Source organism: Sander vitreus, chromosome 3, assembly GCF_031162955.1.
Source record: "Sander vitreus isolate 19-12246 chromosome 3, sanVit1, whole genome shotgun sequence".
Taxonomy (NCBI): domain Eukaryota; kingdom Metazoa; phylum Chordata; class Actinopteri; order Perciformes; family Percidae; genus Sander; species Sander vitreus.
Window position 1 is genome coordinate 10,685,091 of NC_135857.1, and position 18,905 is coordinate 10,703,995.

The 18,905-nt window shown below is 39.6% G+C and overlaps 1 protein-coding gene across 1 annotated transcript; it reads right to left on the minus strand.

Moving 5' to 3' along the window:
* Positions 1–812: 812 nt before the first annotated feature.
* On the minus strand, positions 813–10,635 carry tmprss5 (transmembrane serine protease 5). The gene is made up of 14 exons (XM_078245010.1): positions 10,621–10,635; positions 8,958–9,015; positions 6,440–6,582; positions 5,385–5,523; positions 4,921–5,001; positions 4,258–4,371; positions 3,731–3,866; positions 3,411–3,524; positions 3,264–3,307; positions 2,943–3,105; positions 2,614–2,798; positions 1,387–1,485; positions 1,123–1,265; positions 813–980 (listed from the first exon to the last, which is right to left on the minus strand). Exons 1-14 carry the CDS (start codon positions 10,633–10,635, stop codon positions 813–815), a joined length of 1,602 nt encoding a protein of 533 aa, XP_078101136.1.
* Between the last annotated feature and the right edge of the window lie 8,270 nt (positions 10,636–18,905).

Consider the following 18,905-nt stretch of genomic DNA (forward strand, 5'->3'; position numbering starts at 1 on the left):
GGTTAAAGGCAGAGCTGCAGCTCAATAATCACACCGGACACAGTTTTAGGAGAGCCATAATTTATGTTCAATACATGAAAAATATAACGTAGAAATGCATTTTGATGTCTCCAGTCTGTCAGTATGTCTACATTATATAACGGACATTTAAAATAAAAATATGAAATATGATTTTCAAATGTCTGAAACGGTAATATCAGTAACTTAGCATCCTCTGCTTGTTGTGCATCGTGAGCCCTCCTCAGTAATTCTGCAAAGAGAAACATCATTATTAAGCAAGCAATGTAAACACTGTAGGCCTACTTAAATTCCATTGTGCAGTTTCCTTGCAATTCCTTCCTGTTGCTGATAATATAAAAATCATGATAATGGCTGTGTATGAAATTGATCAGGGCTCTCTGATATTTCTGCAGTGAAGTAGCAATGTAAAATACTCCATTATAATTACAAATCCAGCATTCAAAAAGTTAAATGAATTTATCAGCAAAATGTAGCAGCAAAATAAACCCGGAGGTGATTATCTTTATTATTACTGTGTAAGCAGCACTTTAATGTTAGTCAAGGCAAAGCTGATTTGAAGTACTTTACATACTGTGTTGAGTACTCTAGTCTACTGCATCATATTTAATAAGATGATCATATTTGTTGTGGGTAGTATCTTCATCTACAGAGTGTAAGTGTAATAGATTCAAAAGTTGTTCTATTTTCTTATGAAATGTTGTGGAGTAGAAGTATAAAGTAGCTTAAAATGGAAATATTCAAATAAAGTACTGTACCTCTGTACTGTACGAATACTTTGTACCACAGAATTTCTAAGAAAACTCTGTTTCAATCATGTCGTAGATCCATCCCAAGAATTCAGCCACTTTGGTGTAAACTCCAGGATGGTTGGGCTCAGCACAGCCTGTCCCCCAGCTGACGACCCCCACCAGCCTCCACACATTGTCATCCTGGCAAACCAAAGGACCCCCACTGTCCCCCTGGAGAGGTAGACACAAACACTGTTCAATATAGACTCACCCAACCTTCATTATGCCAGTGTTTCACCATAAACAAATCACACAAGAGAGGATGAATCTTTAAAATGCCTCTGCAAGGTAGTGTTCAAAACTCGGATCTGACCTGACAGGCATCCACTTTTCCCTCTGTGTATCCGGCACAGAGCATCCGTGACGTGATCTCTCCATTGTACATGCAGGAGCTGTTACACTTCTTTGTGCTTATTATGGGAACTGGCGCCTCTTTCAGGGTGTCAGGTGAGTGCACTGAGCGAGAAAACACACATTTAATACTGCTCTGTGAATACATTTGGCACACTGTCATCATGTGTGAATTAGACCTGCAGTAGATGTAAATTAGTTTGAGAGCAGTGCAGCAGCGTCTCACCACCATCAGGCTGTGTGTATCCCCATCCAGAGATCCAGCACTGTGTACCTCCTGGAAGATCATAGTCGTACTGAGGCAAGCAGACGGGCCTAATTGTATCTAGTTAAAGGGAAGATTTACATAATAATTCTGACAGGTTGGAGAAACGTACACATACGTCATGTTTTCTCCTGTTGTGGTTTTGTCTTGTGATGGGCTTCCTCACGTTTATCTTGTACTGTGAATATCTTCAATAAAAAAATGTGTTTTGCTTATTGTTGCTTCACTAGGTTGTCCAGAATGATGAATGTGCAGAGTTTGACACTAGAAGGCTGTTTTCACATGTATCTGCTGATGTGGAAACGTTTCTCTGTGCTCGCCTTAAAACTCGGTTTAAAACATGTACGAACAAGCAGGATTCTATGACACGGAAGGCGGTCCAATATGCAGTTTACAGAAATGGGATGTGAAGACTTGAAACCGCCAGTGCACATAAACTGAGAATTGACTGGACATCTTGTGTGCAGTAGTTAAACGTTTGAAATGAAAAATATAGTAATAGTATTCGTTGATTCATCACTGACTAATTGAGTGACAAAGCGTAAATAAAATTTAGAAATGTTTTTAAAAAAGGTAACTGGATTTTCTTGGTGTGGACAAACCATACTAGACACAAATTATTACTAAATTATTATTTTATATGTCTTAAAACATGGGGGGGGGTCTTTAAACTTTGTTGAGGTTGTATGCCCACATTTGAAATATTGTGGTTGCAGAGAGGAATGTACTGTTTTGGTGCAACATATGTTTGTATCCGGTTGATTAAAAGTGTATATCATTGTTCATTATGGTGACAGAAGTTAGACCATTGCTTGTTCTTCCTCTAAAAAAAAAAGGAGGATACCACATTTGTGGTGGTCTGGTGGAGGCTTGTTTGCTTAAATGTGTCGGCATAAGAAAATAAAACGGTGAACTGATGCCCTAGTATTGGCATTTTGTTGTCTTTTTTTTATGATTATTTTTTTGGGGCTTTTTTCTTTTTTAAGTAGTGACAGTGATGAAAGGGGGAGAGAGAGAGATGACACGCAGCAAAGGGCAGCAGGTCGGACTCAAACCTGTGCCGCTGCAGGACTCAGCCAACACGGGGTGAACGATCTTACTGGGTGAGCTAGAGGTCGCTCCTTGTTGTCTTTTTTGAGTGCTACCTTCTCTGTTGAGTGAAAAGCTTGCAAAGACTCCCAGACTAACCTGAGAAATTCAGCGGGGTCCGCAGTTTCATCAGGGCTATATCACTGTCGTGGCTCCTGTGGTTATAGTTCTTGTTGTAAATGATCTTCTCCACAGCGTATCCTGTGTGCTGAGCCATTTTAGCCGAGGTGCGGGTGACAATACCAGCGTAGACCACCCAGCTGGATACCTGAGGTTGCCTGTAGCTGACATTTGAGGGAGAAAAAAAGAGGAGGCAGATACTGATAAGAGAGAATGTGTCCAGTTTGGTGCAGCTGTTATTGTCTGATTATTCTCCTTTGATTTTGACGTCCCGGACCTTTTAGTGCGGGTAAGGTCAGCTGTCTTACTTGTGAACACAATGGGCAGCTGTGACTACCCATTGACTGGTGATGATAGAGCCTCCGCAGGTGTGACGGTTGCTGTAGTAGAGGCTGACCTGCCAAGGCCACCTGCCCGGCGTGGCTTCGACTCCCCCGATTATCCTGGGCAGCTTTGCTCGTGTCCCACACTCTACACAGAGATCCATTCATCAAAAAAGTGTCGGATTGCCGCATCATTCACTCTGTCTGCAGCTGATGTGAAGCTTTTTTTGTGAAGTATTATTAAGAAACTAAAGGGCTTGGTGTTAGATGCAAAGTCAAACAAAAAGTTAAGTTTAATTTGCTCACCAAAACATTGCAAAGCGATAACCTTCCCTGTGATACAGTTCCCCCTGGAAATAAATTGTGTAACTAATCATGAATAATGAATGTGTTTGTAGCCACAATTTTCTCTGCATCATTACGAGTATGATGTCCTCGCACAAATTGCCTTACCTGAATTGCCACATATTTTCCAGATTGCTCTTGTGTTCTGAGGTAATTTGTATAAAGCCGTCAGTATGGTTTGGCCCGATATCAGTTAGATTCACTCCTTTATGCTTGGTCAGTCTGGTAAGAGAACATATGCAAAATAGGGGGGAGTACGTGTTAAGATAATTCAGACTTATAACAAGTGAAGCAAGAATGCAAATAAGGTATTAGAAAATCATAAATAAGCCAAGGTTTCAACCTTAGCAAAGCAGGCTAAGACAAAACTAAGTAAGTGAGTGGACGAAACAGTTTCTAGAGCTGAGGTGGTGTGTGATCCTGCAAACCTCAGATAACCAAGCTGTCTGCAGACCAGCGTTCCCAGTGAAGAGTTCCACCTCTCATAGCACACTGGTAGCCAGGTGGGCAGCTTCCCCAGCTGGATCTCCAGGAGGGAGTTCTCCGGACTGATCCTGTAAAACACTGAACCTGATTGATTGAAAATCTCTCCAGAGACAAGCTCTCAGTCAACAGTAATGAAACAGGTATCTTCTATAAGTGGGAAATGATTAGGAAAAACACAAGTATCTATGCCAATGTCGTCAATACAAACAGGTCATTATGTGTGGTGTTTTCGTGTCAGTCAATGGGCATCTCTCTAGAGTGAACAAAAGGCAACAAGAAGCAGCAGTTGAATGCTAATTTTGCTACTGTTCAACTAAAAACCACTTCGAAGGTGAACCATTCATTACCCAGTATGATGAGTCGCATAACAATGAGCAACCACACAATCCTGCACTGTTTGTTAATTCATAAATCAGTGAAACAAATGCCTGCTTTCCAACAAACGTTAAAGAGAGGACGAAACACAGACCTTTTCTGGCGTCAGAGATAGAAATGTCTTCTGTCACATTGCAGAAAGGTGTCTCCTTTGTGTCCCCAAGTCCCACTGGACTTTGGGAATCGGAAGGCCTCAGCAAAAGTTTAACTATATGTAGATAAAGATGTACTTGATCAGTCTTTTAATCGGCCAGTGAGACAGGCAGCAACAATGGGTTTATTTCTACTAAACATTACCAGACTTTCTGAAGTACTCACAACAGTCTGTCTAGAGCAAAACGAAACATGTGACATTGGGATGTCATGAAATATTTTCATATCTAGGAGTTCTGCTGATTAGAAAAACATCTCACTAAAACAATACTCTACATGATTCTTTTTTTATAAAAAAATGTGCTGCTTTCCCTTGTTGTAAATTAAGATATATTAAATATCTTTTCTGTTTTGGACTGTTGATCGGATTAAACAAGCGATCAATAACGACACTAATTGTTAGTTGCAGCCCTATATCAAATTTTGAAACCTTTCAAATGCTGATTATATTGCCCTCAAAAATCCAGTATCTGTCAGGCTCTGCTGTGTCCTGAAAATGCACAGAAGCTTGAGTAGCTGTAGCAAGACGTGTGCACATTCGTCTCAACAGCTCCTGGTTACAGTTAAGCTAATTTACTGATTCTATCTCAACACAATGACTCACCTAGAAACCAGACACCTACAGCTAAGCCTCCCAGGAGTCCAACTGCACACACCACTGCCAGCAGCCTCACCAGCCTGTGAGCTAAAGCAACAATTAAGACTGGAGTTAATGCGCCCTGATCCCAGATATGAGCTGAGAAGAATAATTAAATGTTATTTAAATTAAACTGTTACATATATAGTACAATGACACACAGCACAGAGACAGAGGCAGACATTATTAAGCTATGTTCTGTACATGCACAACATCTATACAGTGACACTTTTATATAAAAAAAGTACTGCTTTGCTTATTACTGGACTGTAGATGGTTTGATTCAGTGCAACGTCTTAATTGGGCTTGTTCTTTATATTTAGGGTAGCGTCTTTTAACCACTCTTGTTGTTTTTTGCACTGGTGACGCATTATTGCTCTTGTAGTCTGATGCCCAGCGGGTGGTGGTGGTGGTGCACCACTGGAGCTTACCATGAGTCGTAGAGTGAATCCCTTTTAACCAGCCCTGCACTCCCTTGGTCCCTGCGACTCCTGCTGTTTTATCTGAATGAAAAGAGTGACTGACAGCCGCCGGGTTCTCAATCACTGATAATGTGTCTCCATCAGGACTCTATAAGAAGTAGAGTTAGCACGTCAGACCTCATTTACAGCTTGCTCCTATTTGTATTGAATTTTGGCAAGTTTGCTTACTTACGACAAAAAAAAAAAAAACCTGTTGACCATCTGCTCCTTAACAACAGTGCACCTGTCAGGCTCTGTCAGATTTAACTAGGAGCACTGTAATCCTGGATATTAACCACCACTACCAGACCAGATGTATGGAGTCAGAGATATAGGTGTGCACAGGTGTGTGTGTGTCATAAATCTCCTCAGTGTGCAAGGTGTAATGAGAAAGTTGGAGCATTGGCATGTATATTTCCTGTACTTTTTTCAGAAAGGTTTAATTACTCTGGAGTGTGTGTGTGTGTGTGTGTGTGTGTGTGTGTGTGTGTGTGTGTGTGTGTGTGTGTGTGTGTGTGTGTGTGTGTGTGTGTGTGTGTGTGTGTTTTTGTGGGGCTTACTCTCCAAGGAGCAGCTGTTTCTATAAGCAACGTATTGAGAGTATTACAGTCATTATAATAAAGCTCTCCATAGTGAGATGCAGACTTGACATTATACAATTACACTACAAAATCCATCTAAAGAAAATGCCACACCATCTGCTCACTAGAGTGTAGCTAAACATGTAATTTTGGATTTGGAATTAGCATGAGTTGCATATAGTACAAGAGGCACTTTAGAAACTCAGTACAGCTGTGCATCATAGGTCATATTAAGATGCATGTGAATTACTTATACATACAAAAACACAACACACAAGTAAATGTGATACAAGTTTGAAATGAACTCTACATCTGTAAACAGCAGCTGTTACTGTATGTTGTGATGGTGCAGGTGACAATGTGAAAAAGGTGTTGTTGACTCAGGATTGCATACATTAGATAGATGGAGGAAGGTGTAGTGAATATTTAGTCTCCCTTTCTTACCATGTTTTCCTTGCGTACAGTCCTGAGGATAAAGCAGCGGTGTCCGTGCTCATCAGTAGGCCTGTGCTGGAGGTAGAAAGGTCCGTCACGCTCGCAGTTGATGCACCATTTGCCGTTTAACAGAATGCAACTCTGGATTTTCCCTTCACAAAGAGACAATGAGGTCAGCAGTGGTGCAGAGAATGAGGCTGTTGTTTGTCCACGGGGGTCATGGGGCCTGCTGAAGCAAACTGAACCAGGTCTTTGTAGGGGGGAGCATCTCCAGAGATACCTCCAAGCTGACTATTGATAGGACACCGGGTGTTGCTAGGTAACACTTTTTACCTGTGCCAAAAGATTGCCCATTTCCACCTGAGACATGTTATTACCTGACAGTTTGTAGGTTCGGAGAAAAGGTCATTATTGCAGATTGTTGAAAAGTCTCATATCATGTCAATCCCCTTCATTTGGAATCCAAAGCTATCGTCTCTCAACACTCAGGAACAAAATAAAGTCTGTTCTGTCTGGCCGCTGACAGATGAGACTTTCTCTTCTCTCCTCACCCTTTTAACCAGCTCACAGTCAGACTGTCTATATCAATATTCTTGTTTCGGTATTTCAAATACCGTCTTTGTTTTGAGTACAGTAGAAAAGGTGGCTTGAGTGGCTTCAAAAAGGGATCATTAACTCTTAAGAATAGTAAGAATAATTAATAACTGAGAAGTGCTCTTTGAAAATGGTGAGAAGATTCTTTGAGGGAGATCAAAGCCTGACTTTTTACGTCACCACAGATGAAATATCTTTTTTTTTTTTATTGGAAAGAAATGACTAATTTGATCCTTGTAGGTAAAAAGAACATTTGATACGAAGGTTGTTTATGTATCTCCCATTTCATATGCGTGGTGTGGGATTAGTCAGAGTCCAGGTGACGGGAACAACTGCCAGAAAGAAAATTCCTTCTCGTCCGACTTCCAAGGCCGAATCCAAGAAATGGCTCAGATCTATTTGGCTCATCTAACAGGTGTCATATGGAGTTATTTGGAAATCAAACATGGAGTAATGAGCATTGCAGCAGTGGCGTAAATTGTATGTGATGGAGCAACAGCTGAAATTCATATCAGTAAGGTTGTGAGGTTAATAATGTTTGATAATATTAGCATTGCGCTTAATTGTTCTCCTGCAGAGGCACACAGAGGAGCCAGGAGAACATAGCTGCTATTTGGTCATTTTCACAGGGATCTCCATCTTCTGGTGAAGTTTGTTTTCTCAGACAGCCGAGTCAACAGTGATTTACAGAGCTGCCATTCACTTTTGTGTTGATGTTGAATAAAGACATTTTCATCCAGAGATATACATGTACCTGATCAGTTCTTCCAGGAATTGGTGATTTATCCTTCATGCATCTTTGTTTTGTGGCATAATATGTAGTCCCGGATATATAAAAAATATTCCTTGGCCAAATATTTTAAAAATAGTTTCACAACAATTTTGTGTTGTGTTTTCCTTCTGCATTCTTCAACATTGTATTCATGATTTTAACTCCAATCGGCCCAATATTAACCCCAATAATGGCCTCACTTGAAGGTGGTTCTCATGAATAATATTGGTATTCCACAATCAGTTTATTAGGTACACCTAGCTAAAACTAATTTAGTCTAATGCAACAGTCCTATAATAAATCCTGCCTTCATGAAGGTTATAATGTTCAGTTTTTTGTTGAAACATTTAAGGCTGTGTGTTTCGTAATGCTGTTGAATTGTTTTGAGGTACACATAGTGTCAAAATGATTAGTTATCTAAATAATGAATCAATTACTTGATCGACAGGAAACAACGACTAACAACTGATAACTGAGTTGTCATTTTAAGACATTTGTCAAGCAAACACACCAAATGTTCTCTGTTTCCAGCTTCTCAAATAAAAGGATTTGCTGCTGCTTCACTTTTGTATCACTGTAACTTAAATATCTTAATGAAATAAATGTCTATATGCAGTTGATTGGACACTATAAGCTATTTGAAGATGTCAACTGGGGCTTTTCGGGATATTGTGCAGGACATTTTTTATGTTTTTCTTACATTTTGTAAATGAATAATCTATATAATAATCAACAGATGAATTGATAATGAAAATTATAAAGTTGAATTCACATTCACAGTTGAAACAACCACAAAACGATTTAGGCCAGTAAACTATTAAGTAAATATCGTAATGAGTAACTGACGCAAAACACTGACACAAAAGATGAACTTAAGCCATTATGATCATGTTAAGATCAGAAATTAAAATTTCATGAGTAAATACCTCTAACGACAACAATATCAGTCTGTCTGTCACAGATGCCCTAGTGTGGACTTTATTCATTCATGTATTCATGTACCACAGTCCACTGTGAAAAGGCTGGCTGCAGCCCAGGTTGGAGCTGCATCTATCTCTCTGCACAGAGGAGGAAGCACTCTCCCTGTTTGGTGTAGTGAGATTTGATCAGCCCCCCTCTTATCTCAGCCATTAGTTTGTGTGCCTCTCTCAGTGTCCAAACCTTGAACATCAGATGCGGTCTCACAGTCCCTGTTCAGAAATCCCACAGTAGGTTCTAACTGAGCACAACAGAGGAAAGCTTATTTTTAAGGTTTAGAAAGTGTTTGCCTTAACAGCCTTTTGACAAAGTCCAGGCCCACCAAGGCATTTACAGTTCTTCACGATCGCGATGACATTTTTTTCAATACTTGTAACAACTTTCCTAAACTCTTAACGCACCAACACACCTACAACACACAATTGGCAAAACAGTTAATTTCACGCTCAAAATCACACATTGTAAACTGAACTCCAACACTGATTTTCAAAATACAATAATTCACTAACACAATACACTGTGTTTACCAAAACAATGCAAACATGTCTCAAAATCAAATAATTCTTCCGAAACACTAACACATGTTCTCTCCCAACAGGAACATTTAGTCAATCATAGAACAGTGTCATACAAAACACTAACATCCCATGGAATTACAGAAACTGCATTATTTTATGTGTCAAGTCTGCCCTTATACAATAGACAATAGTATATTGTATCGATCATAGATTGTGTCTTGCACTGCAGTTTCTCTTGAAGCCTCTCTACATTTTTGTTTTGTTGGGTTTAGTAAATGCATGCATATATATATATATTTTTTACTGTAAAAAATTTTTTTGGGGTTTTATTTGACAGGACAGCTTGTTGAGAAAGGGGAGGGAAGACATGCAGGAAATTGTGACAGGTCAGATTTGAACCCTGGACCTCTGCGTTGAGGCATAAACCTCCAAGTGTATGTGCGCCTGCTCTACCCACTGAACCAACCCAGCCACCGTTTTGTTTCTTTTACTGCAGAAATTCAATACAAAAAATGAATGACTCATCTCAGAGTAGCTTTATAGAATGTACAGTTTATGAAAAAAAGGAGACAGAGATTGTCCTGGTACTCCTCTTCCTCTCCCTCGTGAAGGCATTTTTCTTATTTTCTGTGTTCATCTACAGTATATTGTTCAAATAGGTCCTCTTTTACTGTACTACCATATGATCATGCGATTGAAAGAACCTCAACACCTGAGTGTGTTTCCTAGAAGGGAATCAGCTGTGATTGATCTATTTGCATAACTCAAATCAGCTGTTTCTCAATAAATGCATATATAAAATCTAGGGGATATATTTGTGTTTCAATTTACAATATGATCAGTTGTTCACTTTGACTTTAGCCTATAAGTTAGGTTTAGAACATGATGTTATCTGTTCTGACATACAAAGTGAAAGCATTTGTAAATTGGTCAGTAAAGATCCATTGTTTTGGTCTTGGTGGAGCTTGTGTGTAAAAGAAGTTCAAGCATTTTAAATTTGTGTTAACTGTATGCATTTTGTGTCAAAGCAACAAGAAATGTGTTAATTGTATAGCCTACACAGACGGATGTTGTGCTGTGTTAAGAGTTTAGGAAAGTTGTTAAAAGTATTGAAAAAAGTGTCATAGCGATCGTAAAAAACTGTAAAACTGACTCATTTATGTGTGTGGGCTGTCAGGAGAGTTGTGCCATTGATGCTGTGACCTCTCGGCAGAGGCGGTCATTAAGAGTTGGAGTTTCCAAAGTTGCAGGGCAGAGGGAGCACAATCCAAATGCAATTTTGTTGTCTAATATAGCACCACAGCCCTAATGCACAAGTTCAAGTATACCTTAACACCACCCATCATGCTTCAAATGTGTATATCTGGATGGATTTTAAACTAAATATAATAATATACTTAGCTCAATAGCTAACCTGGCTCTGTCCATACGTAACAAAATCTGCCTGCCGACACCTCTAAAGCTCACTAATTAACATGCTAAATCTCCTTTGTTTAGTCCGTACATTAACAATTGACAAATTTGTGTTTTTATGGGTGGTGTTTGTAGGTGAGCGGCATCATATTTAACACACAGATTAACTAACTCTCTGCTAGAAAGGAAATAAGCCTATAACCCTATATGTTGAACTATTGCTTTAACACAGTTAATACATATATAAAAGTGAATATTGTTAACAAAAGGTGAACCCAACATCAAAATTCAAAGTAAAAAGCTGAAAATGATCATAAACAATTGATAGATTTAATAAAATAGATAATTAACGAGTGATGAATTGAAGTTATTAATGTTTTGTGATGCCGTTAAAGGTTACGTTGCATCAGTAATTATTGTAAACAGAGCAATAAATAGGTCTTTATTTTTTACACAAAATGAAAATGATTTTACTGAAAGATTTTAATTGAAATTGCAGAATTGTAATTGGTAAACAAACTGCTAGTTTGTACGTTATAAAATTTCTGGTTGAATATAGTACGATGCTTTAGCTCAGGGGTGTGCTCCACATAATGCTTTGGGGGATATAAATTCTTTTGATATACATGATTTACCTTTTTGGCAAATTAGCACAATTAAAAATATGCAGATTTAGCTATTTGCAGCTCCTGTTTGCATTGTATCCATGACTGTAAAAACAACTATCACTGGATTACTTTGACACTGAAGAAAACTTAAAAACGAGATGATTCTCAGGCAAGTTCTGGGACTATGAGGAACATCTCTTTTCTAAGATTTCTGAATGGATTTATGGACGTTTCGTCACCATGAACATCATTATGTGATGTAAATAATTATGTTTATGATATCCTCAGAGAGTGTATCTCACAAAATATGCGTATCTTGCCATTGTGTGTTCAGATTGAATCCTTCAGTGTCTGACATATCCAAACCATACAGCTGTGGGTGAAAAGCTAATTAACTATTCTGTTTTGGGAATATACTGTACCTCAGATATATAGGGTCAAGAATTACTGAATGGACCTTTAACTTTGCCAAACCTTTTTCTGAGGTTGTTGGCTCTGCATTTGTGCAGAGTCATGACCCAATCATTTGTTCAAGAAGTGAAGCCCACTGTAAGCTGCCAGGTCATGATGCAGCACAAGGTGAGGATAGAGACCACTAATCTATGCCCCCTTCAATCTCAACACACACACACACACACACACACACACACACACACACACACACACACACACACACACACACACACACACACACACACACTGCCAGACACTCTTCTCCGTGCTTCAATAATTGACTTGCTCTGCTGGCTGTCACTGAGCTCTGCCTTCTCTGGAGCAGTAAATCCTCTGAGCTCGAGCCCTGCAGTTTGGCATGGATGTCAGCTGTGGTAGCATACTGCCCCCTTGTGGTATACTTGAAGACTCCATGTAGGATGTTCTCAGGATAACCATGCAGCGAAGTCTAAGTAAAAGCTGGATTTATTTTTGTGTGAATATTCAGCAAAAACCATGTTCATCATATGTGTGACTAGACGATTAGTTGCTCATGTAGACATTTTCCTTCTTCAATATGTCGAAGGTCTCTGCTCGAGGACCCACTTAATTAAGAAGGGGAGCAGAAATGTCTGAAAAAAAGTACCCGTGTTGGACAGTTTGTGACTTTTATAGGCTTTGACAACTATTTTAATTTGGAGGTTTCAGTGTGCAGCATGTTGTAATTACACAACAATACATCTATGACAGGTCTAAGCATGAGTGTTGCCTTATCATAGTGGCTAAATGGTATGCAGTTATGTCTGTATTGAAAGTGGCAGGATGAATAAATAGCTGTCATGTATGTGTTTGTGTCTTGTCTTGTAGAGGCTAATGATAGCGAGGGTGGGTATAAGAGCAGAGCTGCTCCCCACCAGATGGTGGGTAATGTGGCTTGGTTTAGCTGCCCACCCCGCTCGCTCTAATTAAACAGAGGAGATTACATTAACACTGGCTCCCACTCAATCTGCTCCTCCACTGAGCATGGCCTTGCACTGAAGGCGGGGTGGATATAGGAGGTGGAGGGGTTACAGAGGTGACTGTAGTTTGCAGAGTCAAAATAACATATTCGCTTCAAAGCTAAATTAATTTCTTGGTAAGGAAATGAACAGAAGGTTAGAAAGAAATGCTTCAGTCCAGACGGTTAGATCAACTAGAAAAATCTAAAAGCTTTTCCCACACGTTTTACAACTGCTGTGGACTCTGTAAATACCTTTGAGCAAGGCACTCAGCCTCAATCTGTTCTGGTTATGGGTTCAGTGGACAACAACACATGACACTAGATCTACCGTAAAGCTCTCAAGTTATGCTGCATCTGTAAAATCTTGCAAATGCTCATAAACTAATGAATTAATTGAACAATGAACAATAAAGCAAATTATGAATAGTGAATGATTCCATCCATCCATCTTCATCCGCTTATCCGGGGTCGGGTCGCGGGGGTAGCAGCTCCAGCAGGGGACCCCAAACTTCCCTTTCCCGGGCCACATTAACCAGCTCCGACTGGGGGATCCCGAGGCGTTCCCAGGCCAGGTTAGAGATATAATCCCTCCACCTAGTCCTGGGTCTCCCCCGAGGCCTCCTCCCAGCTGGACGTGCCTGGAACACCTCCCTAGGGAGGCGCCCAGGGGGCATCCTTACCAGATGCCCGAACCACCTCAACTGGCTCCTTTCGACGCAAAGGAGCAGCGGCTCTACTCCGAGCTCCTCACGGATAACTGAGCTTCTCACCCTATCTCTAAGGGAGACGCCAGCTACCCTCCTGAGGAAACCCGCTTGTACCCTGGATCTTGTTCTTTCGGTCATGACCCAGCCTTCATGACCATAGGTGAGGGTAGGAACAAAAACTGACCGGTAGATTGAGAGCTTTGCCTTCTGACTCAGCTCTCTTTTCGTCACAACGGTGCGATAAATTGAATGTAATACCGCACCTGCTGTGCCGATTCTCCGACCAATCTCCCGCTCCATTGTCCCCTCACTCGCGAACAAGACCCCAAGGTACTTGAAATCCTTCACTTGGGGTAAGGACTCATTCCCTACCTGGAGAAGGCACTCCATCGGTTTCCTGCTGAGAACCATGGCCTCCGATTTAGAGGTGCTGATCCTCATCCCAGCCGCTTCACACTCGGCTGTGAACCGATCCAGTGAGTGCTGAAGGTCACAGGCCGATGATGCCATCAGGACCACATCATCTGCAAAAAGCAGCGATGAGATCCCCAGCCCACCGAACTGCAACCCCTCTCCACCCCGACTACGCCTCGATATCCTGTCCATAAATACTACAAACAGGATTGGTGACAAAGCGCAGCCCTGGCGGAGGCCAACTCTCACCTGAAACGAGTCCGACTTACTGCCGAGAACCCGGACACAGCTCTCGCTTTGGTCGTACAGAGATTGGATGGCCCTGAGAAGGGACCCCCTCACCCCATACTCCGCAGCACCTCCCACAGTATCTCCCGGGGCACCCGGTCATACGCCTTCTCCAGATCCACAAAACACATGTAGACTGGTTGGGCATACTCCCAGGCTCCCTCCAGGATCCTTGCGAGAGTAAAGATCTGGTCCGTTGTTCCACGACCAGGACAGAATCCGCATTGTTCCTCTTCAACCTGAGATTCGACTATCGACCGAACCCTCCTTTCCAGCACCTTGGAGTAGACTTTACCGGGGAGGCTGAGAAGTGTGATACCCCTGTAATTGGCACACACCCTCTGGTCCCCCTTTTTAAAAAGGGGAACCACCACCCCGGTCTGCCACTCCTTAGGCACCATCCCAGACTTCCACACAATGTTGAAGAGGCGTGTCAACCAAGACAACCCCTCCACACCAAGAGCTTTAAGCATTTCTGGACGGAATAGTGAATGATTATATCAGAATTTACATTCACATTAAATAAATGGATGAATAGCAAAATAGATAATAGATACATTTTACAAAAGCGAAACAATAGCTGTTTTCATTAAAGGAAAATAAACAGCGTTGTTTCTTCTGAAATTGCAGTTCTTTAACATTTGCTGGCTCTCTCATCGTTAATCTAGCACTCTCCGGGTCCCTGTGTTGTCAAAACTTTGTTTATATGCTGACATATCTAAGAAGAGCTCTCATCGGCAGCTGAACTTGCCAATGATGCAAGTAGCTGTAACTTTAAAGATGTTTGAAGTGAATCATGTCTGCCGACAATCAGGAGTTTGAGACTGGCGCCTTTAATAAAAGCAAAGCAAATCAACTTGCAAAGACCTTCTCAACAGTTTCATATGTCGATAAGTTGTCAGCACTGCAAACAAAGACCGTATTTTAGAGAACGGAGGAGGTTAAACAACTCAATATTTCTCCAGAAAAACTGCAAACAGAGTATACATAATTGTATGAAGCATAAATCAGATTTATTTTATATTTGTAATCATCATGCAACCCCTCAGACAATCCTTGTCCCAAGCCCACAGGTTGGAAACCACTGCCTTATGCTGCTGTATAAACAAGAATGTGTCAAAAACCTGCCAGATGACCTGGTCAATACCGTCTAATAGTATTTAAACATATATTGATAATGTTGACACTGTTGTTCACTGAAAAGAAGTTAATGGAGTCTTATAGTGTAGTTTAAAAAGATGATTCCTGTCCGTGACAATACTGAAACAACACAAACATTAGAAAACAAGAGAGTGTGATCTTTGTAGCAAGAAACTGTAAACACTGCAGGCTGGTTGAAGCAATATAGCTAGAAAATAGATTACACCATTATACAATTACTACATAGGCCTACTCAGAGGCTACTTTATGGTAATATGAAGACTATAGAAAAGGAAACTAAAGGAACACATTGCAGCAGCGCGAAAACCTCTTAAATCCCATAGGCATTAGGTGAATATATAAACCCGACATCAACAAAATTTACAGTAAATGCTGCCAGTATCTGTAATAAATAAGAGGTCTCACTTTCACTGTGCTGTGCAGGGAGCTGTGGCAGAGCTGATGTACTCAGTCTTAGCGCCTTTCACATCTGGGACAAAACACAGGCAAGCTGTGGCTCTGGCAGAGTGCCATCCAAGGTCACCACAGCGCCTGGAGTGACTCCAGCTGTTTGCAAGTCGCCCAGATGACTCATAAACTCTATAAACAGCTTGCGACTGTGAAGGTTTGTGGCAGGAGCCAATAAACCGTTAAGAGGGATCAGCAGCATAGTCTTTGTCCAGATGATGGGCAGGACTATAGCAGCGCTGTAAAAGTAAAATGTTCAGGTTGAAATAGGACCACAGAGGCTGTGGAGAAAGGAGTTAGACCAGTGTTTACCCAAGGAATGTGTGAAACCCCAATAGTACTTCTGTTGCTGCCATTTTGTGGAAAGTCTAAAGCTCAACTGATTTGGAAATGAAATAAGGAATTTGCCCATCCCACCACTATAATTGGAGAATTGTGGGTTAATTTGTGTGAACGTGCATAGCTGTCTGAAGGGGCAGCTAATTTACTCATGCTTTTCTATTAAACCTTCCATCTATGTATGTACAAAGTGTAAAAATTGTGTTTGTGACAAATTATTATTATGACCTGAATATACAATTATACCTGTATATTTATATATTAACACACAGACATATATATAGTATTACAGCTTTTACACCAGAGCTACAGCACTTTAACACACTGTGCCATTTTAACTGTTTTTAAATGGGTTTTTTTTTATCTGGTTTTATATATTTTAGTCTACATATTCTTACGTGTCTGCATGGCTGTTGTCATTTCTTGTTGCACTGCATACTATACTATGACTTTTTTTTATCACTTTTTTCGACATACTATACTATGACTATGTTCAGCATACTATACTATGACTTTTTTATCACTTTTTTCGACATGCTATATTATGACTTTTTTCGACATACTATGCTATGACTTTTTAGCAGTTTTTTCAACATACTATACTATGACTTTTTCGACATACTATACTATGACTTTTTTCAACATGCTATACTATGTCTATTTTCGACATACTATACTATGACTTTTCTATCACTTTTTTCGACATACTATACTATGCCTTTTGTATCACTATTTTCGACATACTATACTATGACTTTCTTATCACTTTTCACAACATACTATACTATGACTTTTTCGACATGCTATACTATGACTGTTTTATCACTATTTTCGACATACAATGAAATAACACTATAAAGCATGCAATAATATATCATAAACTGTAAATAGAATTTGACACAACGTACAAAATGCCACTTCTTTTTATTACTTATTATTATTTTATCTTCTTTTTTATTATTATTCATTTTTTAGCATGACTGGTGCGTTTATGTGTGTATGTGGTGTCTAAGTTTTTGAGCATGTGTGAAATGATCATTCACCTTCTCAGGAAATGTACAGCAAATTTAGTTGTATAATTTTCAATTACAATAAAGGCATTAAGGCATTCTATTATTACTGCACTATAATGCAAGAGTTGTGTATGCTTTTTCAGATATGTATGATGCACCTTTTGTATCATCCCTTCCAAATTTACAGTTGATACTCCTTGGAGTGCTGCCCTTTGCACTGGATATTTATAAGAGATGGGGCAAGAGAGGGGGATCAGAAAAGTATCTGGGGTACAGGGGCAAAAGTCTCAGGAGTCCGGTGAGAGTCAGGGAATATTAGTCTATATCAACGACATTCCACTTCCGGTATTGTTCAGGTGCCACCGGACATTTTAAACTTTGGTCGATTTATGGATTATGGTTAACTGCTCCTCAGATCTCTGCAGGGTAAATCAAGACAGTAGGGCTGGGCGATATGGAGAAAATCAAATATCACGATATTTTTGACCAAATACCTCGATATCGATACCGCAACAATATTGTAGTGTTGACTATTGGTGCTTTCACAAAATATTTACACAATGAGATTTTTGATAAATAATCATCAGTAATGTGATATAATGACTAAGTGTGTAAAGGCAAATAAAAGAACAGTTACAACAGTCTGTTAAGTTCAGAAAATTACATAACTTAACTGTAATGCAGCCTTTAAAACCAGGAAAAGACAACACTTATGCCATATTACGATATTATGATATCCAAAATCTAAGACGATATCTAGTCTCATATCACAATATCGATATAATATTGATATATTGCCCAGCTCTACAAGACAGCTAGCTAGACTATCTGTTGAACCTGAGTTTTCTCTTGCATGACTAAAAAAACCTTTGGACGTACACATGTTCCACCACAACAAGTTCCTTCCCGAGGCTATTTTGCAGAGGCCCTTTGCTCCGTTCGAGCAAGACGATTGTGATTGGTTTAAAAAAATGCAAATAGACCAGAGCACATTTTTCTCCTATCCCGGAATGCTGTGTGGACTAGCCAGACCCCCCTCCGCAGCGCTTGTCAAAAAAAGTGATAAAAAAAATCATAGTATAGTATGTCAAAATAAGTGATAAATAAGTCATAGTATAGCATGTTGAAAATTTTGATAAAAAATGCTAGTATACTATGTCGAAAATAGCCATAGTATAATTTGTCAAAAAAAGTCGTAGTATAGTACGTCGAAAAAGTAATAAAAAAGTCAAAGTATATTATGTCAAAAAAAGTGGTAAAAAAGTCATGGTATAGCATATCAAAAAGAGTCATAGTATAGCATATCGAAAACAGTCATATAGCATATCGAAAAAAGTGATAATAAAGTCATAATATAGCAAGTCAAAAGAAGTGATAAAAAGTCATAGTATAGTATGTCGAAAATAGTCACAGTATAGTATGTCGAAAAAAGTCATAGTATAGCATGTCGAAAAAGAGTTAAAAAAAGTCATAGTATATAGCATGTCGAAAAAAGTGATAAAAAGTCATAGTATAGTATGTAGAGAAAAGCGATAAAAAAGTCATAGTATAGCAAGTCGAAAGAAGCAATAAAAAGTCATAGTACGGCATGTCGGAAAAAGAGTTAAAAAAGTCATAGTATAGTATGTCGAAAATAGTGATAAAACAGTCATAGTATAGTATGTCGAAAAAAGTCATAATATAAAATGTTGATTAAAGTGATAAAAAAGTCATAATATAGTATGTCGAAAAAAGTGATTAAAAAAAGTCATAGTATAGTATGTCGAAAATAGTCATAGTATAGCATGTTGA

Bases quoted from the DNA above. Each gene is read 5' to 3' on its own strand.
- tmprss5 (XM_078245010.1), bottom strand. The intron at 3,867-4,257 runs GTCTGTGTTTCG...AATCAGGTTCAG, and splicing joins TATCTCTGACGCCAGAAAAG to TGTTTTACAGGATCAGTCCG. The intron at 3,525-3,730 runs GTTTGCAGGATC...TTCTCTTACCAG, and splicing joins AGACAGCTTGGTTATCTGAG to ACTGACCAAGCATAAAGGAG.